Genomic DNA, 27,096 nt, shown 5'->3' on the forward strand with positions numbered 1-27,096 from the left:
CTTAGGCTCACAAAGGCTGCATTTATTTGATTAAAGATACAGTAAAAACACTAATATTGTGAACTATTTTTACAATTTAAAATAACTATTTTATTTGATATAATATATCTTAAAATGTAATTTATTCCTGTGATGGCAAAGATAAGCAAAGATTTTCAGCAGCTGTTACTGCAGTCGCCAGTGTCACATGACCCATCAGAAATCATTCTAATATGGTGATTTGATTCTAACGACAGTTAAGCTACATGTGATGTATATTTGAATTTGCTAAATTATGACACTGTAAATTTAGCCTTTCACACTCTTTCCACTTCAGTGCAAATAATCAATAAAATTAACAGTGGCACAATTGCCGTAGTTTGATTGGCTATTGAAGAAGTAACGAATGCGCGACAAAATCTTTAAAATCCTTGTCAATATTTTCAGTCAATGATATCGAGTTGGAGTGAGTCACTACTGGTAACAAGTGGCTGCGTGCGCGCTGGTGAGAGTGGAGATGCCAGTGCGCACTGTGTGTGGTATGATGAGGATGCTGAAACCTACCAGGATTTTCCATGGACATACAACAACGTGTGATGTTGCCGCATTCAGCGCATTCTCGTCGATCAGAATGAAACGCAAATGATGAGCGCCATGGTGGAGTCGGAACCTGTTGTTTGGAACTTTACGCTCAAATCAGACAACAGCACGTGCGCTAACGAGACAGTAGCAGGATATCCAGCAGATGAGTATTATAATATTGTTCACGTCACAGAAACCAAAATTCTTCCTGCATTTATTGGATTTTTGTGCTCCACCGGGCTTGTTGGAAATATTCTTGTTTTGGTGACTATTTTAAGGTGAGTTTATAGGTTGACGAGGCAAAACTATTTTTTAATTAATTTAGCCTACTTAGCATTTTTTCAAATATAAAATAAATAAATAAATAAAATAAAAAATAATAATAATGCATGTTTATTAAGATTTACATTTTTTTTTTATCATTATTGAAAGGATAGAATTGGATTTGATTTTAACAATTGGATAGCCTAAGTGAGATACTGCCACTATACATTTAATATGTGATTCATTTGTCATGCAAGTATAATTATATATGACAATAATAGATTAATTAGATTATTTTTCTTAATCAAAATGTTTTTTATTAACCAAATCACAGATTAAAGAAATATTACTTTCAATTTGCTCATTTATTCAAAACATATATATGTATATCCAGTGCATATTTGTTAATTTGCTTTTCATTATGAACATAATCGCTGAGCATCAAAATTCTAATTAAAAAGTAAAACTGATTCAGTATCAATTAATTTTGCTTGTATACATAGACAGAGGTTTGTAGTCTACGTGATGAGCCGTATACGCACTAGGAGGTTCGAGGAGTTCCATATACTCACTTTAAAAAGCTCGAAGCGAACATCATTTTGTTACAGAACTTTCACACGTTAATTTATAAATTCACCCCGAAAAATCACTCACTTTCTGTTGCCAATCAATGCATTTGCGCAACACTTGCGCAGTAGCCTATCGAGTGTGTGCAAGACGCAAGTTTGAAATTGACTCAATGTGAATCACTAAAGAAGATTTGAAACCAAAGCAAACATAAGCTGCAGCAGGTGCCCAGAGGTGGGTAGTAACGAGTTACATTTACTTCGTTACATTTACTTGAGTAATTTTTCTGGGTAACTAATACTTTTCGAAGTATATTTAAAGATGGGTACTTTATACTCTTACTTGAGTAATTTTTTTGGGAAAAAATCTGTACTTTTACTTCGTTACTGTTGGCGACGCTCCTCTCGTTACTTTATCTTAATGCAATGTTATCAATGCTTCAGTTTATTCCAAACGCGCCGTCTACTTTTCTCTGGGCAATGAGCGATGCCCATTCGCGAATGATTCATTCTTTTGAGTCAATTCTGTTCAAAGGCTAGATCAAACCAATTGGCAAACGAGTGAATTGGTTCATGAATCAGTTTGAATGAGTCGTTCAGCTCCCTGCCTCACGAGCTGAGCGTCTGAAGCGGTTCACTCAGAGTTGTAACGTTTAACATGAGCAGCGTTGAAACGGGGCTATGGAACTGCACTGAATTGAAAGCAAATCTGCAAAGGCTATTATTTGCTTGCGATGGAGATCCTTATTAGATGAACACCGCATGTGCTGTCTACTGTTTAACAGGTAATAATTTGGGCTACAATCGATTACAGTACACGATACCACTGTGACATTAGTTTGTTGTTGTACGTGTGTGGCTTATAACAGAGGGGAGTCAAGTTGAATGCAGCTTCCAAAAGACAAAAAACAGCCGATTAAGATTTTATTAATTATAATACAATCACACCGGTGCGAGTATGTTCAGCAAGTCATATAATCAGCTGCTAAATTCAGATTTGTGATCGCTTGCTGGCGCTGAGCCAGAGAAAGACGCGTTTTTACAGCGCTGCACATTAACCAATCACACACGATTCTGTTGAGCTTTTGAATGCAATCAGGCCAATCAGAGGTGTTACGATGAGTCATCGCTGAAATGTCGGTGTTTCCTTCACTCGCTCACTGACTGAATACCTCTTTCTGGCGAATTCTCTGGTCAGAAACAACAAAGTGCAGATGTGTGTACGAATCTATAATTAAGATATTGATTTCACACTGTTAACAGTTTCAGTGATTTTAATGGCAGTTTCTGAGAGTGATTGAAATCTAGACTGTCAGTGTAAATGTTATTTGCTCTCCTTCTGAACAATGGAAGATCAGTAGCAATATTTATATCACATTAACTTTCAATGTTAAATTCACATTTAATATGAAGTCAGTCGTATTAAAAATATGTTATGGCATGACACCTATATCTGTTACTTAAGTAAACAGACAAGGTTTTATAATAAATTACATAAATTGGAGTAAAGGCTGATGAAATATATACATTTTTACTCACACACACACACGTACATACACATACATTACATACATTGTATCTATATATCTACATAAAAATAGGCTCCGTATATATGACCCAAAGTAACTAGTAACTAACTACTTGAGTAGATTTTTTATCCGATACTCTTTTACTCTTACTCAAGTAACTATTCAATACTAGTACTTTTACTTTTACTTGAGTAAATATTTCTAGAATTACTTTTACTTTTACTTGAGTAAAGTTTTTGGGTACTCTACCCACCTCTGCAGGTGCCACAAACGTTAACATTACAGAAACTACAGAAAATGAGGCCAGGTGAGGCTGCTACTATATCGTACGCGGTACAGAAAATCATAATATATCGTAAAGTTACATGGTAAGTAAAATATAGCATATGTGTTATTATTAACCGCAGGTGCAGGGTATTGATGGCATATAAGAACAATTAGTAATACAATACGAGTCAATACGAGTCTTTTACATTAGACATTATTCTTGAGTCCTGATCTGGTCACGATCCAATCACTATGTTAGCTTTGCTTGGGAGCATAAAGGAAATGTATGCATTTATTTGTAAATTGAAGGAACTGAAAACTAAAGTAAATGAGAGTTGTAAGATTTCTTATCCTCTATGCCCCCTCTAGTGGACTGCAATTTTCTTTTAGAGGGGGCAATTTTGCTCAACCAATTTAAGACGTCTATGGGAAATGTTTTATACTTGATAATTATTTATACGAAAACTGTAATGCTGTGTTCACACCAAACGCGAATAGAGCGTCAAATTCGTGTCTACCGCGTCTAGTTTGCCGCTTGAACATTTTGAATGCATTCGCTTGTCTAGAGCGAAATAGAGGCGAAATTCACTTCTTGTGGGAGGGGCATGTACTAGGCGGGTTGTCTGTTTGCAAGATGGCTGATGTTGATCGAGCATTCAGGGCTTTTCCACTTTTTCCTGCACACGCCCGAGGTGAAGGGAAGAAAAAATGTGGTAGAAAAAAAGTGCAATAGGGATAACCGCACACTGGAGAGGATTGTGAGACAAAACCCATTCCAAAATGTGGGGGAGATTCAACAGAGAGTGGACTGCAGCTGGAGTCAGTGCTTCAAGAACCACTATGCACAGACATATGCAAGACATGGGCTTCAGTTGTCGCATTCCTTACAGACAGCATCAGATGTGTCTCGCCTGGGCTAAAAACAATAAGGACTGGACTGCTGCTGAGTGTTCCAAAGTTATGTTCTCTGACGAAAGTAAATTTTGCATTTCCTTTGGAAATCAGGGTCCCAGAGTCTGGAGGAAGAGAGGAGAGGCACCAGTCAGTGATGGTTTGCGGTGCCATGTCACCTGCTGGTGTTGGTCCACTGTGTTTTCTGAGGTCCAAGGTCAATGCAGCCGTATACCAGGTAACACTTCATGCTACCTGCTGCTGACCAACTTTATGGAGATGCAGATTTCATTTTCCATCAGGACTTGGCACCTGCACACAGGGCCAAAGCTACCAGTTCCTGGTTTAAGGACCATGGTATCCCTGTTCTTAATTGGCCAGTAACCTCGCCTGACCTTAACCCCATATAAAATCTGTGGGGTATTGTGAAAAAGGAAGATGCAAAATGCCAGACCCAAGAATGCAGAAGAGCTGAAGGCCACTATCAGAGCAACCATTGCTCTCATAACACTGGAGCAGTGCCACAGACCGATCGACTCCATGCCACGCCGCCTTGCTGCAGTAATTCAGGCAAAAGGAGCCCCAACTAAGTATTGAGGGCTGTACATGCTCATACGTTTCATGTTCATACTTTTCAGTTGGCCAAGATTTCTAAAAATCCCTTCTTTGTATTGGTTTTAAATAATATTCTACTTTTCTGAGACACTGGTTTTTGGATTTTCCTTAGTTGTCAGTTATACTCATCAAAATTAAAATAAACATTTGAAATATATCTGTGTGTAATGAATTAATATAATATACAAGTTTCACTTTTTGAATGGATTTAGTGAAATAAATCAACTTTTTGATGATATTCTAATTATATGACCAGCACCTGTATTTTCACTAACTGTAGTGTGGTGGATCAGTGAATGCGGGAGAGGGGAAGAGATAACTTAGATACTGTGTATGTGTGTATCTGTGTACAGAAGTAAACCGAATACAATGTTTATATCTCCTTGTTTCAGATGATGAGAGAGATGAAAGTCAGGCTAGGGATTTTAAAAACAGGCACTCTTAAATATGCATAGGAAATTGCCAGGAATGCTCCTGGAACAAAAATTAATATACAGTAACATCTAATGATAAATGTAGCTCTTAACTGGCTGAGTTAAATTATTAACACTAAACAGTAGAAAATCAGTACAGTCTTCCCAGCTGTAATTGTTATTGGCTTGGATTTTATAAAAAATATCTTAATTTGTGTTCCAAAGATGAACGAAGGTCTTAAGGGTTTGGAACGACATGAGGGTTAGTAATTATTGTCAGAATATTGATTTTTGGGTGAACTAACCCTTTAAAATCTTGTATTGCTCAAAAACAAAATTGACATGTTGATATCCCATAAGCAGTCTTTCAGAATGCTCTCAGTTACATGTAGATATAATGTATGCATTAGTTAGTGTGGTGGTGCTTATGTGGTGTCGCTCTGGGAGAGGTGAGTATGAGGCTGGGAGGGAAATAACTCACTTAAAAACTAGACTACACCACTGCATACATACATAGGTTACATACATATATACATACATACACATACTGCATACATGAATAAAATATGGCACATAAGGGACACAACAAAATAGCACTGAGGCTGATGTGAAAAGTGATGTGAGCATTGAAACATGACGATTCGAGTAGCCTCTTTAACTAGCTGAGGGGGAATTCCTCAGAGGATTTTTACAGCTCCATTGGATGGATTCACTCAGGAATTAGCCATGACCCAACCGCACTGGAGCTGTCACTCACTGGAGGTTATGTAACCCTGTTTGCAATTTGCAGTTTTTCTTTTCACACATTTCTTTGTTGTTTCTTTAGCAGTATCTGATCAAGAGACCACAGATCACAAGTTATCTCTTGTCCTTCTTGCAGGTCCGCAAAAAAGACAGTGCCAGATGTGTACATGGGGAACCTGGCTGTGGCCGACCTGGTCCACGTGACTGTCATGCCATTCCTGATTCACCAGTGGGCACGTGGAGGACAGTGGGTGTTCGGCAGTACCCTTTGCACCATTATCACCTCTCTTGATAACTGCAACCAGGTGGCATGCGCTGCAGTCATGACCGCTATGAGTTTGGACAGGTAATCAGATTTCCAGAAAAATGTCTTTAATAAAACGAGCATTAAGTGGGGTTTTCAGCAAATATATCCATACACATTTTACAAGTAATTCATTTTTCATTTAAAGAGTCATTTTTATTTGGTAAAAGTATATCAGTTTAAATCAAAATTTTATTCTACTCAAAACATCTCTATTGCATTGATGCACTCAAAACCAAAAATGCATTCATATAGACTCCTGCAGCTAATGTGATGTGAAATGGTTGTGACTCACCATTTGATTCAGTGTCCTGATGCGTGATATTGAAAATATTCAAAGAGAAGTAGCATTTCTGAATCATTGATGTTAAATTCAAATTTGTTCTCTTCTGAAAACAGCAGCTCATGTTGTGAATTCTGAGAAGAAGAAAAGGAGACAGATAAATCTGAGGCAGACTGCCACAGGGAGAAGTTTCTAAAAGGGCATTATCTCTATACTGTAGGTTTTAAGAGAAAGGTTTTCTTTTACAGTGGTTTTGTATACTGGTTTCATCATAAAGATGAGTAAATGTTGTTCTTAAATAATAGGAAATTATTTTCAGGAAGGAAAAGGAAAGGAAAATGTTATTATTGTTTAAAATAAGTACTTGTGGTACAAACAGGCAGGGTTCAATCACTGGTTACAGGTATGTAATAGGCAAAGCAAAGATGTAATCACAAAGCAGGCAAATGTTCAAGGCAGGCAGGAAACAGTTCAAACATAATCCAGGTAAACAGGGCGATTCAGGTTAGGGCCCCTGTTATGGTTTCTGGGCCCCTTGAACTGCACAATGACTTATGGATCTCCCTAGGTAAAAATCACGTTCTGGGCCCCCTCTCTTTCAGTGGGCCCTTGGAATCCTCCCAACCTTCCCCCAATTAATAGCTAAACAAACGCAGAGAAAAAATAGTTCAAGCAAGAGTACACCGCAGACTGCTGTTACCCGGATGAGCCTATGTTATCAGCTTTTACTGGTTGTTATCTAGGGATAACATAACTTGCAATGTTGCAACTGACCAATCATAATAAATATCACAGAGCTGTGTAATAAATAAGGAATAACATTCAGAATTGTCAACCACGGCAAAAACAAAACCTTGCAAAGAGAGTGTGTGAGCATGTAGCCAAATATTTCATGGGATAGGGGACAGTTGTGAGTGTAATCAGTACCAGGTACAGGATTATTGGAAATGGAGTCCGTAAAATGATTAGTACTCTGGCTACAGCGCCCTCTGGTGGTGATCGGAGGGAGCCACACAGGCTTGATTTGTTACAACCACTTTCATCGGCCATTTTGTTTTATTTATTTTTTTATTTTTAATATGTATAAGTTTAAAAACAGCAACAGTGATATTATTATAGGCAAATATGTAACATCATGAAGTGAAATATTAAAAAAGCTTTCATGAGAGCAGAGTTAAACTAAAATTTCAATATTGTATTTTTAACTATTGAAAAGTTTTAGAATATTTACATATTGACACATAAGTGTGATAAACTGTATATTTTTCACAGATGATTATGATGTAAGTGTTTTATGGCCTATTTTGTAGTGAATACTTCAAAGTTTGTGTATGCCTTTAATCACAAATTAAATAAATATATTTACCTATCCTCAATAAAGTTAATGAATAGTTACTGAATTGTTAGAGCTACAATATATAATTTGATGAAAGCTGATTAGGTTTTGATTATGCTTCTCCACTGGGCATTGCAAATGATTTTTGAAATGTGGCTAGTAGTGCAGTTACTGTGTTTTTATGCAGCACAAAGTTCAAACCAGCGCATTAGTGTCTCATTTAAAGTTGTGACACTGTGGACTCGCCACTAGAGGCCACTCTTATCACAATTATAAATCAGAAATGTTAACTTGGAATTTATAGTGGACAGAAATGGCCATAAATACATGAAAATGTATTTAGAAACAAAAATACAAAATACTGTGTGGAAAAATGTATTTAAATTAGTGCTGTCAAACGATTAATCATGATTAATTGCATCTGAAATAGTTTTTGTTTACACAATATGCGTGACTGTGCTTATTTATTATGTATATATAAAAACACTCATGCAATATATATTTTTAAATATTTACATGAATACAGATATATGTTATCATATTTAATACTATATAAATATATTTAATATATAAACTATATATATATATATATATATATATATATACATATATATATATATATATATATATATATATATATATATACATATATATATACATATATATATACATACATATATACATACATACATACATATATACATACATATATATATATATATATATATATATATATATATATATATATATATACATACATATATATATATATATATATATATATATATATATATATATATATATATATATATATACATACATATACATATATATATATATATATATATATATATATATATATATATATATATATATATATATAGTGCACACACATAAACAAAAACCTTTATTTCAGATGCGATTAATCACTATTAATTATTTGACAGCACTAATTTAAATACAAATACAGAAAAAAAAAATGTTTTTTGAAAATACACAAAATACATGTGAAATTGGTCATTCAATGCAGGAATTCCTAAAGGCTGAAATCTATTTGGACCTATTCTGGAGAAGAAGAAAAAAGAAAAAGCAAACAAACAAACGTTTCGATGTGTACAACTGCTTAGAAACTTTTGTTTTCATTTTGCATACCTCTTAGGAATTGCAAAACTACCAAAAAAAAAAAAACATATGGAGAGTAAAATCTATATTGTTTTTCATTGATGTACTCCAGATACCTGGCCCTTGTTCATCCATTTCGTCTGTTGAGTCTCAGAACCAGATCAAGGACTATCCGTATTAACCTGTTTGTGTGGGCGGCCTCCTTCATCATGGTTCTGCCGGCCTGGGTTCATGCTAAAGTGATCCGCTTCAGGGACGGTCTTGAGAGCTGTACCCTTAACCTGGTCTCTCCCAAAGAATTGCTCTGGTAATTGGTTCTCCTTTACAAGTATATGCAGCAGGTAATACTTAATGCACAGGTCTGATTATCCTTCCTTCTCTCAACCCTCTGTTTATTTTTATTGACAGTTCTGCTTTAAAGTCTGAATTCAATTCTTCTGTTACACAATTTTCTATTGAAAAGGAAAAGAAAGTGGCTCACAAATAAATAGCTGTTTTTCACATACCATTTTCAGAATTTTGTTTGAGAACTGATATAAAGCCTACAAAGTTATATAGATTTTTTTTTCCAGTGCAGTACACTAAAAAAGAAGTTATTTTGTGTTATCTGCTGTGAAAGCTGCTATTCAGTATAGTGGCGCATAGGCTTATAGTCACTTAAAAGCAACACAATACATTTTTCTGTCAGTATCTTTTCCCCTTCACTAAAAATTGCATGTACAGAAGTCTGTGGCTCTGAGGAATCCAGCCTTCTTGTTTAATTAAAATAAGTGTGATGAAACATGCTGTAGAGAGGGAGATGTGAAGGATTTAAATATGTGTCTTCATATATCTGTAGGTATACACTCTACCAGACTGTGACCTCCTTCTTCCTGCCATTACCTCTGATTCTCATCTGCTATATACTGATCCTTTGCTACTCCTGGAGAATGTATCGCAAGAACAAAAAGGCTCACAGGTGAACTTACCTTCATCACAACAAGTATGTGATATAAAACTGGAAAATTGAATTGCTTGTGAAGCCTGTCACAAGCTTGACTATTAGCTACAATAGGTCTACACTGGTTTCATTCATTAATGTTTAATTCCCCATCCATAAATAGAAAGTGAATAAGTTAATTTATTGTATGAAGCTGTCAGATGTGATATCCCGTTTGAGAGTTATCCGGCTTATACAGTATAAATGTTTTAGTTGAAGATTGACAGTACTTTGTGATGTAGATTTTATGGGCTAAACCATGAATTATAAGTCAAATCTATAAAAAAAAATATCCTAGGTTTTCTAAAAATGACAGAAACGCATATACTGTGAACATAAATGCATCAAATTTTGCAGAAAGTTTATGCTAAGAATTCTTAAAAGTACTTAATCTAAAAATAAAATTAAATAATCATTTTAGACAGTTTCAGGGTTTTAGGATCTATGACATTATGTTGCCATACCTCACTGTAACCAAGTGTTGTCTTTTTAAAGATTTTTTGCTGTGTTAAACAATATGCCATAAATGCTATTGAATGCTAATGCAACCCCCCGCCACCCCCAACACACACACCCCGGTTTCACAGATAAGGCTTAAGCCTAGTCCCAGACTAATATGTAAGTCTGTTTCAACTGAAAGAAACTTGCACTGATTGATATTAGAATATGCCAGTGTCCTTGTTTTGTCTCAAGATGCGTACCGGTAATGTTTTTTTTTTTTTTTCAAATGCACGTTTATGAATGTTACTTTATAAAATGTCCTAATTGAACTACAGCCTAATCCTGGTTTAGTCTAAGCCCTGTCTGTGAATCCAGCCCTGAGTGTAATTACCCTAAACTTACAGTTAATGTTTAGGCAATTTAATGTATGACCAAATCCCTCATTCCCTACTTTTTCTCAGGTATAACACCAGCCTGCCTCGGGAACGTGTGGTCCGTCTCACTAAAATGGTGCTGGTTCTGGTAGCGGTTTTCCTGGTCAGTGTTGGGCCATACCACGTGTTGCAGCTAGTTAACTTAAGTGTACCACGCCCCTCATTAGCATACCACACCTGCTACTACCTGTCTGTGTGCTTAAGCTACGCCGCCAGCAGCATAAACCCCTTCATCTACATTCTGCTGAGTGGACACTTCCGCCACAGGCTGGTCTGTCGGGATGCACCCAGCATGCCAAGTGTGGAACGGGAAATCCAGGCCCCCCGCTCCAGTTTTTAAACTGAATTCACACTGAAACACACATTTACGCTGTAAATGGATGAATCAATCTTAGGCAAAGTACACTTGTTTTGGAGAAAGATTCTTGTTTCTTGTTTTCAATTCTTGTTGTTGGGAGTGATTTTATTCAGGAGGCATGAGATGTTTTACATCTGCTTGAATGCATGTCTTGCACTTTTTGGAGTAGGCCTGTGTTGTAAATGTTGTGCTGTTATTTATTGTTTAATGTGTTTTTTGGCTCCCTCTACTGCTAAGTTTATGTAATTCACTCTACATGCTATCTATCTATCTATCTATCTATCTATCTATCTATCTATCTATCTATCTATCTATCTATCTATCTATCTATCTATCTATCTCTGTAATTATGCCTATAAACCTTCAAACATTTCTCTAAGATTTTAAACAAGGCTTTATTTTGCCAACATTCAAAGTTAGTTTTTTTTTCAAACTTCACTTTTCAACCTAAAATTACATTAAAATGTATCAAGTCTTAAAATTTCTATTTTCCTTAATTTCACTTGAATTGGAATTATGCCATTCCAATTGAGAAACTGAAACTATATTCTCAGTTGAAAATGCATGTTCGTTTCAATTCTGAATGACAAACAACCCTGCCTCCAATTGAAATTGAATTAATGTATTTGAGGACATTTGTCAGTTTCAGACCGCATTAATTTGTGGTCTGCAGTATTCATCATCTGAGAAAATAAAATATAATAATAATTGTTATGTGTATAATAATAAGTTACGTGGTTGTCTATTATAGTAGTGTGTATTCCGTTAGGTGTTTTGGTGTTTCTTTTCTCTTTGGATGTCATGATGAAGTGGCTGGCAGCTCTAAAAAGTGGTCACCGAACAGACAGGCAAATATGCAGGGATCTGTTTGCAGCCCAGCTCCCAGAGAGGAATCAATTCTCAGACCAGAGTCAGACAGGGACCATGTCTGACCTATAGCATGCCTGGTGACAATAGCTGGAAACTCACCCCAATGCTTTTTCTCTGTCTCAGTTGTACCTTTTGTGGCCTAGTAAGCCAGCCAGAGGCAAAATACCAACTGATGTGTTCAAATACTTGTCAAAATTTGTGTTTCAGTGTCAACATAGCTTGTTGAGGCCCTGCGTTTCAATAATACTACTCAATACAATAATATACAAACTGTTTTGTCAATAATTCCAGTGCAGCAGTAAATATTCTGTCTGGGCAGCAAAGTGGTTTTACATTCTTCTGTTTCTACAGTAACTCTGTTAAAGCATGTTATGCTAAGTCTTCACCCTGTATATTCCCCATTACGTAAATTTTTATTTATTCATTTTTTTCTTTCTCAAACTTTGAATTGTCATTCTGGTCTCGGAGCGAGGTGTTTGACTGCTGCTAATCTGACATTGTTTGACCTTGTTTGTAACTTGCTACACATAACACTGACCTTATTATTTCCACCTCAACAGTCTGGCTTCCTGTCTGTGTCACTGGCTTTTGTTTTCATGTTTGGTATTTTATTTTGAAAGATTATTTATTGCAATGAATTATTGAATGTTTACTGAACTATTAATTTTTCCCTCAAAATTAGATTTATGGCAGATTATTAGTAGTAGGATTGATAGAAGATTAGCCTAGTAGAAAATTGGAACAGAAGGTGTCAAGTGAAGCCGTGTTTGTCACAAAAAACGGGGAGTTTCTAATAACGCATCCACATCTCTCATTTAGGAGACACTGGACAGACCCATTGAATCATCTGCTTAAACGTACAGATAACACAAAATGGATTTTTGTTCGCCAGTAGAGGGCACGTGCTGACAATTTTTCCAGCATACAGAGTTAAAAGACGCGTTTGAAAACGAGGCTAAATACATAGTCTTAATCAATATAGTCAATATAATCAGTTAATTCGTCACGAAGTAAAGTTTAATTAATGTCCCTCTCTCCCTTGGGTGCCGTGCTTTGCCAGTATGTGATACATTTATATCGTCGAAATTGTACATTTATATCCTGGAAATAACTCGTGATTGCAGTATTCCGTGGAAGCGCCTTTGAGTTTGTGGAATCAATACGGGGCTGCCTGCCTCACAGGTATAGGGTGAAAACCATAAATACTGTCGAGTTCACATAGAGATTAAAGCCATTGTTGCATGGCGTTACACGCTGTGTAGGCCGCCACAGTGTAGGTCTAATAATAAATGTTTGGAAGTACCACCTGCCCATGAGCTCAGCTGAAACACTGGACACCGATAGTGGTAAGTGAGTGGTTGGTAATTGTTTTAAAATGTTTATTTTGGATTTACATTCATGGGAAGAACACTTTCCCATTCTCCCTAACTCCTAAAATGTTTTTAAAAGCCAACCCTTACAGCAATATAGTGTTGGCCCAGATCCGGCTCACATCTGGCCCTTGTGAAACCCATTCGGGCCGGATCTGGACTGACACTGCTTGCTGTCTGAGAATATTTTCCACTTAAATTAACAGTATGTATTTAACAGTATAAAATAAACAGCATGCCAAATACCAAATGTAGAAGTACTGTAGTAATGCTCAAAATAAACAGCATTATAATAAACATGACTGCTGAAGTGTTTTCTGGTGCGCCCAGTAACAAAGTTAACACATCAGCAGCGTCATGAACGCACTCACAACAGACCAGGAAGAGAAGACAATGCTGAATAAAGTTTAATTTTTGGACCAAAATGTATTTTCGATGCTTCAACAAACTCTAACTGACCCTCTGATGTCACATGGACTCATGAAAAAGCAATGTCACATGGACTCATGGACACTTTCTTACCTTTCTGAACATGGACAGTATACCGTACATACATTTTCTATGGAGAGACAGAATGCTCTCATACTAATTCTAAAATATCTTAAACTGTGTTCTGAAGATGAATGGAGGTCTCACGGGTTTGAAACGACATGAAGGTGAGTCATTAATGACATAATTTTTGGGTGAACTAACCCTTTAAGTTTCCAGAAGAGGCATTAGGGTTACTCCACCACAAAATGAACATATTGTCATTAATCACTTACCCTCATGTCGTTCCAAAGCCGTAAAAGCAATGTGAACACTTTTTGTAATAAAATCGTTATTTTTGTTTTCTTCGCTTACAAAAGTGTTTCTGTCACTTCATATAACCCAGACTGCACATCTGATGTCAGATGGAGTATTCTGACAACTTTTCATACCTTTTATGGACCATGACACATGAAAGTCTATGGGACAGTCTCAAGCCTCAAGGTTTTCATCCAAAATATCTTAAATTGTGTTCCGAAGATGAATGGAGCTTTTATGGGTTTGGAACCACATTGGGTAAGTGATTAATGACAAAATTTTCATGTTGGGGTGGAGTAACCCTTTAAGTCAAACCTATACATATTTAGAATAGTACTGTGTATAGTAATGTATCAGATGTTTGATATACAGTATGTGTTAGATATATTTGTAAATGTATCTCTTTTAGTGGCATATTTTAACTGAGCTTTTATGTTTGCGTGAACTAACCCTTTAAATTGAAAATTCTGTCATAATTTACTTAATCAAATGTTGTTCCAAACCTGTATGACTTACTTTCTAATGTGGAAAACAAAAATATGTTATTTTGAAGATTGATTTAGTGAAAGTAATATCATAAAAAATAGGCCTTTTAAGGCTTTTTCTTCCACATAAGAACTACTCTCAGTTTGTGTGAGGTAACCATGAAGTTTAGTGGATAAAAAATGTTGATTTGACTATGCAAAAGCATGGTGCACATTGCACATTTCTTGCTCCCACAACTGCAGCACATGCTCGTGTGGCTTGTGCTGATTATCCAGCCTCCACAACTCCAGATTTATCAACACATGCTGAAAAGGCGACAAACCAAGACACCGTTTTCCATCTGACCTCAATCTATCACTTCTGATTGCCTGTATAAATGTCTTCATGCTTCCACTCTCAGACTCAAGGAGTAAAACATAATCTTGTTGTCATCTTCAAAGTAATTTTAACAGCCTCATCAGAGTTTGTTTGCGTGTTAATTGAATCTGTGTGGGTGGACTTGCTTTATAACCTGTTGTTGTGAATCTTGTTGAAACACTTCTGCCTTGGGCATACTGCCTGTAGTCTTATAAGAGTATTGTTTACAGGTTAATTTCAGAGGATAGAGGCCTTTTATATTTACCTTTTTGGATAAAGACCTGCATTTTGCAGTTTGTTGGGCTGATATAGCTTTGTATGATGCAGTTTAGGATGTACAATCAGATTAACCTTAGAAGCAGGTTAGAAGACAAAGGGCGCAGAAATCACCTGTACCGCGCACGAGACATGCCGCTTTAATGGTTTTTGAAATGATTGCATGCATTCTAATGGAGGACATTAACATGCATGTGTTTGAAACAATAGCGTCTCTCATTGTTTCTCCATTCTTCATTAATGCTGTAATTCAGTGCAAAATGATTGACTGCCAATCTTCGTGAACATCAAAGCTTTTTCTTTTAAATATAATTTCCCCCAACCAGAAACCCTATTAAATTAACATGCATTCTGAATCTTTTGCCGAGTAAGTTGCTTAATGAATTGTGAGGGGCATTGACAGTGAACAAGGCCTCACATTAATGTCAGAATTAGACATTTAAAATATTGTGTGTGTGTTGTCCATTTCGAATCAGGCTGAGATAGTGTGTGTGATATGAGTGAGGTCTCCAGTGCTCTTCATGCCCCATTAATAACCTGGCCTGCTTTGATGTGGCAGTGTGGAGTGAGGTGGCTCTTTCTCTGCTTCACTTGTGGCATGTAAATCTGGCCAGCATTTTATCTCCTTACCTGCTCAAGGGCGACTGCATTTGTTCTGGCTGTCTGTATATGCATTCAGTTGTAGCATGAGTCATGAGATGTCACCTACCCAACAAGCCTCTCACAAATACTTTTAGGAAGAATGTGCTTCTGTTTGCATTTGCTTTTCTCGTCATTAGATGTTATTGATTCTCTTTATATGACATTCAGTAAATGTAACACACATGAATATGAACACTGGTAATGCTCTATTTCTGAAGGGCTTGTCTAGCTTTAGGCTAGAATTGCACTTTATTTAGCATAAATGTGACTTCATATCTCTCAATTGTAATTTTACGTCTCTCAGTGTGACTATATATCTTGCAGTCGCATATTTTCACAGTGCAGTGTGATATTTCTCAATTTCAGTCATTTCAACTTCGTTTCTCTTATTGTCAACTATTTCTTGTAATTTCATTTTTTTGAAGATGCAACTCTTTTCTTTTATAATTGCCAATTTCTCACATACATCTTGCAGCTGTATCTTTGTTTCATTGTTTTGTCTTTATCTGTCACAATGTGACTTTATATAAGCTGCAATTTTATTTATATTTGAGTTTATATCTCATCTTTATATCTCACAATTACATCTTATTTGTCTTGTAGTGTAACTTTATTTCTCGTAATTTCTACTGTGTTTCTTTTAATAAAATTAACTGTTTAAACTTTTTGATGGATATCTTTTTATTTTTATGCTGAGATGGCAACAGGCTTCCATATGCTTGTCTGGTCAAACAAAGTATAAGTAGTTTAAAGCTGCAACTTTTGTAAAAAATATATTTTTTACATATTTGTTAAACCTGTCATTATGTCCTGACAGTAGAATATGAGACAGATAATCTGTGAAAAAATCAAGCTCCTCTGGCTCCTCCCATTGGTCCTATTGCCATTTGCAGAAAGCCATCGCTCCCGTTAAAAAACAACCAATCAGAGCTACGGTCCGTAACTTTGTTTGTGTTCAAAATGTAGAAAAATGTATATAATAAGCGAGTACACCATAAATCCATTTTCCAAACCGTGTTTTTAGCTTGTCCTGAATCACTAGGGTGCACCTATAATAAGTGTTTATATTCGGACTATTTTAGATTGCTTCGGGGGTATCGCGGCGGAGTAACCCAGTACCTTTGTGATTCTTCATAGACATAAACAGAGAGAAGTAGTTCCGGCTACGATGTTCTTCCGCAAGACGCAAGCAGTTCTGTTTATTAACCGCTAGAGCGTCAAAAGTTCCCTACCGCAGCTTTAATTTAGTTATTTTAGTTTAATTATTATAAAAAGTATAATTTAGTGTGTATATGTGTGCTATAAATTATAGTGTATGCAATTACACTGTAGCAAATCAGCTCAAAGAGGGAAATATGAATAATCAATCATAATTAGTTATAAGTAATTATAAATATTTAGATCCACTGTAAGTATTTACTTGACCTCTCAATGTCAACTGTCTGTCAAATCTAAGAATATTAATTTCCTGGTTAAGGAAAATAACTTTCTTGTACAATACTACTTGGAGCATGTAGCAAAAATCTGCAGGATTAGGGACTTCAGTTATGAGCAAACAATGAACAACCTCAAGTGTGATACAAGTAAGACTTTATTAACTACTTAAACACTTAAACTAGTCTAACACATACATAGGAAAAAGGGTTAAAGCTTAAGCAGTGAAGAGAAAAAGAAATAAAGGCATGAAGCTATCGTACAATTTGATATTCAGCAGATCTACAGGCTGAAGGAAACATCAGTTTCTTAATTCAAACACACCTTGGTAAAAGGTGCATATGATACTTAATGTATCAATTAATAAGACTAAGTTTGATACTTGCAAGTCTTGCCTGTCTGAAGAGTCCTGATGCACTTTGGGGCTCCAGCTGGTTTCTGCTGAAGTGAGTTAATGAGTAAGACCAGTTAAAATCAGAGGATCTTGATGAATGAATAGTCAAGGCCGAAAGGCCTAGCGCAAGCTTAGCGTGGTTTTTAAGGCTCTTAGCTCAGCATCTTCTCCTGGAATTCCTGAATCTAAAAGAAACACCCTGATCTGGTGGTCAGTGATCTGTAAAGGGGGATGATGTCACACCCTCAGGATTTGAGTGAGCCAATGAGGAATGCTACCTTTTGGAGGGAAGTTTTACAACTCTTTGTCTCTAGTCTGGTGTCTTGCATATGAAATTACATTGGGGGGTTCAAGAGAAGAATCTTTAAGATTCTTATAAAACTAATGTGTTGCATATAGCATCAACATATAATATACACTCTCATTTAGATCTTTAATATACGAACTCATAGATACCAAACATTGTATAGATGAGGTTATATTAACTATTATTATATTAACTAGTGATCCATCATAAGCATGTATAAAACATATACAATCCACAAAACACAATATACAAGAACAGTGACAGCATACACAATGCCCTAAAGTATATGTAAATTAATTCAAAGAAAAATTTTTCTATGAATTAATTAGAGAAGAGTCCCTTTTTATGTGCATTATGTGTCTGTTTCTGAGAGACTCTGAGAGCCACATTCCTGGGTGTCGTAAACCTAATGTTAACTGATAGTGTGCCTATGATAACTATGGAACCAGAGGCCTGTTCTGCCCTTTTTGAGGTGATAGTTGCCTTTTGGGGGAAGGGTTCATAGACCCTTTGGTTAGATAAGGAGGCGTTAGATAATATTTGTTAAATGTAACAAATAGTTGTCTGTCTGATTCGTCCAAATGCTACACACCTGTTCTGAATTTATTTTTATTTATTTATTTTGACCGGTTCTGGCCAAAAAGCGTCTCCCATGCAATCATCATAGAGTGTCAAAACTGCACTCCATTGTGCATTTGGTTGGTTAAAAACACATTTGTTGTTATGAGCTAACCCAAAGAGAGCATGTCTGATAGCCCTCTTGACCTTGAGATGAATGGCTGCCCAAACCAGTCCCTGTTGAACATTACCATTTAAATTATCCAAGGGGAAGGTTAGGTCAGCTCATTTGATGCTGAAATGCAAATAGAGATCAAAGAAGAGAACTTGCAGTGGCCTATATTTACAGTAGTCGGTCTTGTATTTGTGTGTTCGGTGGCAGAGGTGCAGTGTATTGTCTGTGTGTATGTGTTAGACAAGAGAGTTTTGTAGGAGGGAAGAGCACATTGTCTATTTGTTCTGCTTGGTCCTCGTGGGTAGGTAGCTCATTAACCATTGTAGCCTGGCACAATAGCCAAGAGCATCTGGCTGTATGGGTACAACAAGTCCAGCACAATACCTGTAAACAGCCAGCAGCTTAATTGGAAATGGCCCCTGGGATCACCAGGCTGTCATAACAATAATAGACTTGTATAGGTGCATAATATAAAAATTGCAGAGACCTATTGGTGGAGAGTATGTGTATATGTGTGTGTGTGATTGTGCGTGTGTGCTCTTGTTTTTGTGCCATATCAGGACACAACTTTGTATAATGACATGGGTATGACACAGGTATTACAAGGAGAGGGTGACTTAGGAGGACATAACCCATGTCCCCATTTTTCTTAATGCTTATAAACCATACAAAATGAGGTTTTTTTTTTTGAGAAAGTAAAAATGCACAAAGTTTCCTGTGAGGGTTAGGGTTAAGTTTAGGGTTGGTGAAGGGCGATAGAATATATAGTTTTTTACAATATAAAATCCATTATGCCTATTGGATTTTCCATCAAGAAAACACTGAAAGATCGAAAAGAAGATGATGAATTGACCTCAGTGTGTGGTAATAAAACTAATCAAATCAGATAAAAGACTATTGGAAAGGGAGGGTGTCAGTAAGGACTTACTGAGTGCTACAGGTGCATCTCAATAAATTAGAATGTTGTGGAAAAGTTCATTTATTTCAGTAATTCAACTCAAATTGTGTAACTCCTTTATTAAATAAATTCAATGCACACAGACTGAAATAGTTTAAGTCTTTGGTTATTTTAATTGTGATGATTTTGGCCAGCTCAGGTTTCTTTGACAGTGGCCTTCAGCTCATCTGCATTTTTTGGTCTCTTGCTTCTCATTTTTCTCTTGACAATACCCCATAGATTCTCTATGGGTTTCAGGTCTGGTGAGTTTACTGGCCAGTCAAGCAGACCAACACCATGCTCATTTAACCAACTTTTGGTGCTTTTGACAGTGTGGGCAGGTGCCAAATCCTGCTGGAAAATTAAATCTGCATCTTCAAAAAGTTGGGCAGCAGAAGCTGGGCAGAAGGAAGCATGAAGTGCTCCAAGATTTCTTGGTAAACAGGTGCAGTGACCTTGGTTTTCAAAAAACACAATGGACCAACACCAGCAGATGACATTGCATGCCAAATAATCACAGACTGTGGAAACTTAACACTAGACTTCAAGCAACTTGGGCTATGAGCTTCTCCACCTTTCCTCCAGACTCTAGGAGCTTGGTTTCCAATTGAAATGCAAAACCTGCTCTCATCTGAAAAGAGGACACTGAAGCACTGGGTAACAGTCCAGTTCTTCTTCTCCTTAGCCCAGGTAAGACACCTCTGACGTTGTCTGAGGTTCAGGAGCGGCTTAACAAGAGGAATACGACAACTGCAGCCAAATTCCTTGACGCATCTGTGTGTGGTGGCTCTTGATGCCTTGACCCCAGCCTCAGTCCGTTCCTTGTGAAGTTCACTCAAATTCTTGAATTGATTTTGCTTGACAATCCATATTTTAGCTGGTTGTGCATCTATTTCTTTCACACTTTTTCCTTCCACTCAACTTTCTGTTAACATGCTTGGATACAGCACTCTGTGATCAGCCTGCTTCTTTGACAATTAATGTTTGTGGCTTACCCTCCTTGTGAAGGCTGTCAATGATTGTCTTCTGGACAGTCAGATCAGCAGTCTTCCCCATGTTTGTGTAGCATAGTGATCCAAACTGAGAGACCATTTTGAAGGCTCAGAAAATCTTTGCAGGTGTTTTAAATCGATTAGCTGATTGACATGTCACCATATTCTAATTTGTTGAGATGGGTTTTTGTTAAATGTGAGCCAAAATCATCACAATAAAAAATAAACTAAGACTAAACTACTTCAGTCTGTCTGCATTGAGTTTATTTAATACACAAGTTTCACAATTTGAGTTAAATTACTGAAATAAATGAACATTTCCACAACATTCTAATTTGAGATGCACCTGAACATAATTTTGATATATCATTAAATGATAATACTGTGTTCTTTTAATTTGGTATACAGTCCGAAAAAAGGTGCAATTATTTTCACTTGGACAGGGCCCTTTTAAGGGTACATATTTACCCCTAAAGGGTGCATATTAGTATCATTTGAAAGGGTACTGCCTAAGTGACAGGTTGTTGTTTTGAAAGTGTGTAATTGTGACTCTTTTTTTTAATTGGATCCAGTGTTCGTTAATTTAACAAAAATACTGATCCTGAGTGTGAAAATGTTTATAGAGTATTATGAGATAAATAATTAGATCTAAAATATCATGCTTTAAAGTACTTTTTTTCTCCCACCTGTAACTACTCTACCATTTAGGTTTTCCTTCATTTATCAACTTCTGTGTGTACAGCAAATTTACTGGTTGTTCTCTGTCTACTTATTGGTTAACATGATGGTGAGGACCTTATTTCCATCCCCTTTAGATTCTTAGTTGTCGGTGCCATTAGACTCAAAGATACAGCTTCTTTTAATGCTGAGTGGGAAATGAATCCCTTGTTTGGCTGCAATTGTTTTTAAACAATTATAATTCTGCTTGTTGGAAAGATTCTCTATGGTATTTTTCCTCCTTAAAGTTTACCATGAGCACTACTTTAAAATAAGCCACTTTAAAATCTCCTTCTGAAGATAAGAGTATAAGTGCACTATGTCTTCTTTTGTGGCTGATTGCTAAGGTGTTGCACCTCCTGAAGTGTTTATTCACAAACACCCTTGATGGGACCCACCAGCTGTTCTCAAGAGGGTTGTGTGATAGTGTGGCTGGGTTGCTGGTTTCGTCCATCTAAAGATGACTTCTGGCCTTGACCTCAGGCACTGGTAAACTGAGGCAGGTCTTTGGCCCAGCAGTGCCACATCACATTTAAGTAAAGTCCATGTAATAGACCCAGATATAGAGACTGCAAGTTATTGGTCTGAATAGTGCTAATACACTGGGCTGGAACTATGGTGACCCATTAATCCTGGCTGGGAAAATTCTATCAGGTTAGAAGTTCAGGCTTTCACTTTGGACGGTTCTGAAGTAATATGATCTGAAGGTCTACTCTATACTGCATTGAAGATTGTTAGAATTATATACTGAGGAAAAGAGATGATTGCCTCAATGCCTGTAACACTTTGCTAAGAGGAGGTAAAATAGAATATAAACTGTAGGATTGTGGTACTATTTAAGGAAACGTAAGTTTTAGTATGGTCTCATGACTGCTAGAGCTTGAAGGCAATTTAATTAATTTCCACATATAACAACAATCCAGCTATAGACATGGTAAATAATTCAAGAAGTCACTCATTTACCTATATGACTGGTGTACTGTATATGTTGTGTTGGGTTAAGTGATGAATTCTAAATAATCTTTTTTCTTTTTTTTTTGCCATCCAAAATTAAACAATTAAAATAAAAAAATGTGGAGTCACAAATCCAGCTTGCCTTCCAAATGGAAGCTGCTGTCTAATTCAGTTATGTCCCCAGGACATGTCCCCTTTAGGCCCCGTTTTTTTGAGGGACCGGCTCACAGTGCTAATTGGGTATTGTCTCACACCAGGTTGATTGGACGTGACACTTAGTGTTGGGCTAAGGTTCTTAAATTCACTGGAGCAAAGAGAGAGGGTAAAACAATCAAAATTTAATTACTGACCAGTAAATTTGTTAATTATAATCCATTAGCCCGAGCACAGCAAGGTGTGAAGACAATCCAGAGCCTCATGGCTCAATGAAACTCCTGACATTTTGACCTAGATTACCCAGAGGATGTCTATAATATTCACATCAATATGTTTGTGTACTATAGGCATTTAAAATACAAGAAGAGTCATTTACCCACAATTCATAAAATTACTACAGTATCAGTGATCCATTAATATATGTCCGTGTATATATGAAGTTTGTTAAAAAATGCATTAAAATAGTAATGTTGTGAAATATTATTACAATTTAAAATATTATATTATTATTATTTTTAGATTTGAAAACGTTATTCGTTTCTGTGATGGCATAGCTGGAAATCCAGCAGCCATTACTCCAGTCTTCTGTGTCGCATGATCCTTCTCAAATCATTTTAATATGCTGATTTAGTGCTTAAGAACCATTTATAATTATTATCGATATTGCAAAACAACACACATCTTAATATTCCTAATATTTCATTCTTTGTTTTGAATAATTTCCATGCTTCAAATTTTGATGCCTATTTAATATTTGCTAAACCTTGAGAAGTTATGAAGAAGTTCAAGATCAAATTCATGATGAATTCCATCACAGCAAAAAGCTAATTAACATTTGTGTCTCATATGTGTCTCATTTCCTCTCCAGGACTGGAGATAACAGAACTTTAACAACTGAAATATATTATATACAACTATATATATATGCAAATTCTTTGCAAATGAAAATTACACAGTAGGAGGTTGGTCTAGATGTTTCAAAGCTGTTTTTTTAACCCTTCATTCTTTCAATGTCAGTTGTTTTATTTTGCACTGTCCATTAGTTGAACCATTCAGGGATGAACCAGCTTGTACCTAGAGTAGAAGAAAGATTGATATTCCCACGTAAGGTTACTGTAATACCAACACTTTAGAGACTGTTCTAATGGGGTCCTTTGTTCCAAAACCGTTTGAGTGTGCAGTATATCAATTAAAAAGCTCCTCTTCTGCCCTTTAGAGGGGGTGGGGGTACAGGACCAAATATTTACATTAGGGCATATCAGTTTGACAACTGTGTGGTGGAGTGGAGGGTAGAGCCGTTTGGTGCAGCAGAGAGACCATTAGCAGAGTTAAATGGCTAGAAAGAATCTGGACCAGACAGCTTTCTACACATAATCACTCAACCGCAACCACGTAGCTACATAAAAACTTCCGTCATGAAGTAAATAGTCATGAACAAAGACTTGGTTTGTAAATTAGTTTGTTGATGAGGAAACAGCTTTTCAACACCTCTGCATATGGCAGGTAGATGGGTTGTGAGTTGGGTGGTGTAAAGAACAGGTCATACACCATCTACTCCCAAATGTCAGCATTATGTATAATGAACTAAAATAAATAATTGAAAATGTAAATCTTAAAAAAAATTATAATAATAAATACACTTTAATATGGCTCTGGCTTCATTATTCGCCTTGGAATAAATTATATATCAAATTTAGAATGTATAAAATTCATATTTTTTCCCCCACGGGTGCATTATTTAAGAGTAATAGTTCAGGAGAGCCACTAGTATTTTTTCAAGTACACTCTGCTATGTTTCGTGGCATCTTCCTAATCCGTTCTGGCTGCCAATAATGTGTTTTGGTTTAATACATCTGGCATTAGAGTTGCAAATCTAATTTTATTTCCTGAATCAGACAAAATACAGTAATGCTCAAATTACCAAAAATAAAAAGGTTTGACGTGCTGTATTTGCTTCTTGTTAAGGACAGAGGAGGAGGAGACCAGCGATGATTGTAGGGTTAGTTGTCAGTCTAGATTCAGCACTCTAGGACGAGTTAAATCCATGCCTACAAGAACATTGCTTTATTGCTCAGAGGTTGCTCTGTCATAGCTAAGGAGCCATTTGTGGACATGCAGTAAAAGTATAGAACATTAAATAAGAGATAAGCCAGCAAAGGATAAGCCCGTTGTTTGGGAAATAATTTGATGATAAATTTGTTCATATTATTGTTTGTGGAATAACTGCAGGGGTAAACAGTAGCCACACAGTTTCTTTCTTTTGAAGGGCCCTAGCTGCTTCCTAATTATCTTATTTGATGCACAGAGAACCATGCTCCCTCATCTGTCGTTAGGTCTCCTCTGCACATTGCTTGAAGCTTCAGGTATTGTAAACTCTGCTGCAATGGTAATGGGTCTTTATCCATAACATTGTGTGCCCAGATTGAGATGACTTTGCAGATAGGGACAACGAACTGGCCTGAAGTGACTCCCAGAATAGTTAGGCTGCTGTTGTGGATCCTTGGCATTAGAAAGATTATTGTTTATCCCTCTCCTCTCACAGTGACATCTTCACTCTTGTGAAATTATGAACGCTGCACTGTTCCCCTCCAGGTTGCTCCTCCGGTTTGTGAGGTGTGAACTTGAGCGTAGGTGGAGTATTAAAGATGGTCTTTGAAGAACATCATTAGATAAGCCATGACCTAGGGAAGCAGATTTGACCCTTGAGGTACAAACAAATGCAGTGATCATTGTTATTTCCTAGACCATCTGAAGACACTAATAGTAATAGTTCTCCTTTCTATTAATATTTCCTTTTTTCCTCTTGTTTAATTTTGTTATCAATAGTAGATTATAATAATGATGCATTTAGCTGCATCATCATACTAATCATATGTTACTGGCAGATTTATATATATATATATAATCATATATATGATATTTATCATCAAAATCATATTGGTCCATATTGTAAATGCTCATTTCACCTATTTATACATTTATCTTTACCATCAACTGACTAAAAGTAATTTGTAATCTTGAGCAAAACTTAAAATAAATAACCTTATTTTATTTTATTTTTTTGCTGTAATGTCTAAATTCACTTGTAGCATTATTTTATTTTTTTTGTGCTTTTTGTGCATTTAGAAAAACAATCATTTTAATGTCAGCAGTTTATTGGTTTTCCACCATTACATTAAATTGATTATTGATTTATCTGCCAGATTTTTTATATTGGTGTAACCCTGTGGATTTTTTACAGTATTTCTGATTTGAATATTTTTTCTCATTAATAATTGCTGTAAATAAATGAATTAATGAAACTGTTCTGTAGGGCGATTATAAATTGAAAGTTTTATACTGTGGACAAGATCTAATTGTACATAAGGTGTAATGCATTTAAGATCTATTCTTAAATATGTTATATTCATCCATCATTTTTTAACCTGGATTTAAGCCGTGGAATTAGCTATAGAATATGGCATGGTGGTAAAAAGAAATGTGAGCTTTGGAGGGATGTGAGGATAAGCAAACATTTAAAAAAAAAACTGACCTTGTTTTAAGTTCCCTAATTAAATGCCTCCTCCTGAGTCGCACTATTGGGTAAAAGGACTGCCATGATGAATCTTCAAGACACAGCTGTCATTCAGTCAGATCAACTCAAAAACCCAATTATCACGATGAGACACAGGTTGTGATGCTGGTTAAAGTTGGTTTGATTGCATGCGCTGGCTCATATTTTAAAAAGTACATTAGAGGGAAAGAACTGAATTTCCAATTATCGTAACAAGAACATTCTCATATAAGGGCAGACAGCAGCAGCAAAAGTCCTTTTTTTATTCTGCATGATTTGGCAACTTAAGGAGGTTGACATAAATTTGCGTAGCCTTGAGCTATATTAAGTCTGCACAACAGCAGGAAGGGGGATGAGAGCTTTGTCTTTTAACATGTGCACTGGATGTGGTTGCATGTACAGTGTTCTGGTGTGCTCAATGTGTCTTCCAATCTCCCTTCAGGTAACACGAGCGCATGGCCTTTTAAATACCTCAGGGAATGTCGATTTACAGTGAGTCTATTGGTGCATTTGGTGCCAGAACAAATTTAGGAAATAAGATGTCATTAAATCATCTATGTTTCGAAGAGCACCTAAAGTGGGAGGCAAAGAAATATGCTGGAGGAGGACTTTTTGTACTTGGTGCTGAAATTGTATCCAAAGCAGGCATTGTTTTTTTGTTTTTTGTTTTTCGCATGGTGGAATGGAAAGAGAGGATAAAAGAACTTAAGACAAAAGAACTTAAGACATTTGATTAATACAGGGATTTTTGTTATCTTTTATCAACAAAGCTGTAAATAAAAGGTTTAGAGATTCGAAATATTAATAGAAATGTTCATCAAAAGAAAAAGGAAAATAAAAAAATAGCACAGTTTTCACCAAAACATTTTCAACTGTATTAAAAATAAGAAATGTTACTGTGACCAGAAGCAATTCCTTGTTTGTGCAAACATACTTGGCATTAAAGCTTTTTCTTATTCTGATTCTGATTATACTTTAGCATCGAATTAGATTATTTGAATTATTTATGAATGATCACGTGACAA

At 36.2% G+C, this 27,096-nt stretch overlaps 1 protein-coding gene and 1 long non-coding RNA gene across 3 annotated transcripts in view; both read left to right on the forward strand.

Moving 5' to 3' along the window:
- The first annotated feature begins 530 nt into the window (after nt 1-530).
- LOC128030541 (melanin-concentrating hormone receptor 2-like) lies at nt 531-12,517 on the forward strand. 2 transcript variants are annotated; one of them, XM_052618254.1, is made up of 5 exons: nt 531-839; nt 5,987-6,196; nt 9,008-9,202; nt 9,734-9,853; nt 10,777-12,517. In XM_052618254.1, exons 1-5 carry the CDS (start codon nt 622-624, stop codon nt 11,087-11,089), a joined length of 1,056 nt encoding a protein of 351 aa, XP_052474214.1. In that variant the 5' UTR covers nt 531-621; the 3' UTR covers nt 11,090-12,517. The 2 variants fall into 2 exon arrangements, with proteins under 2 accessions (XP_052474214.1, XP_052474215.1); XM_052618255.1 differs by lacking the exon at nt 531-839 and adding an exon at nt 2,043-2,176.
- A 343-nt stretch (nt 12,518-12,860) lies between these two features.
- Nucleotides 12,861-27,096, forward strand: part of LOC128030548 (uncharacterized) — a 47,744-nt gene continuing 33,508 nt past the window's right edge. Inside the window, exon 1 of the long non-coding RNA XR_008187925.1 lies at nt 12,861-13,323. This is a non-coding gene — a long non-coding RNA (uncharacterized LOC128030548). The remainder of the gene's footprint in view (nt 13,324-27,096) is intronic.

The sequence above is a fragment of the Carassius gibelio genome, chromosome A16, assembly GCF_023724105.1.
Source record: "Carassius gibelio isolate Cgi1373 ecotype wild population from Czech Republic chromosome A16, carGib1.2-hapl.c, whole genome shotgun sequence".
Classification (NCBI taxonomy): Eukaryota; Metazoa; Chordata; class Actinopteri; order Cypriniformes; family Cyprinidae; genus Carassius; species Carassius gibelio.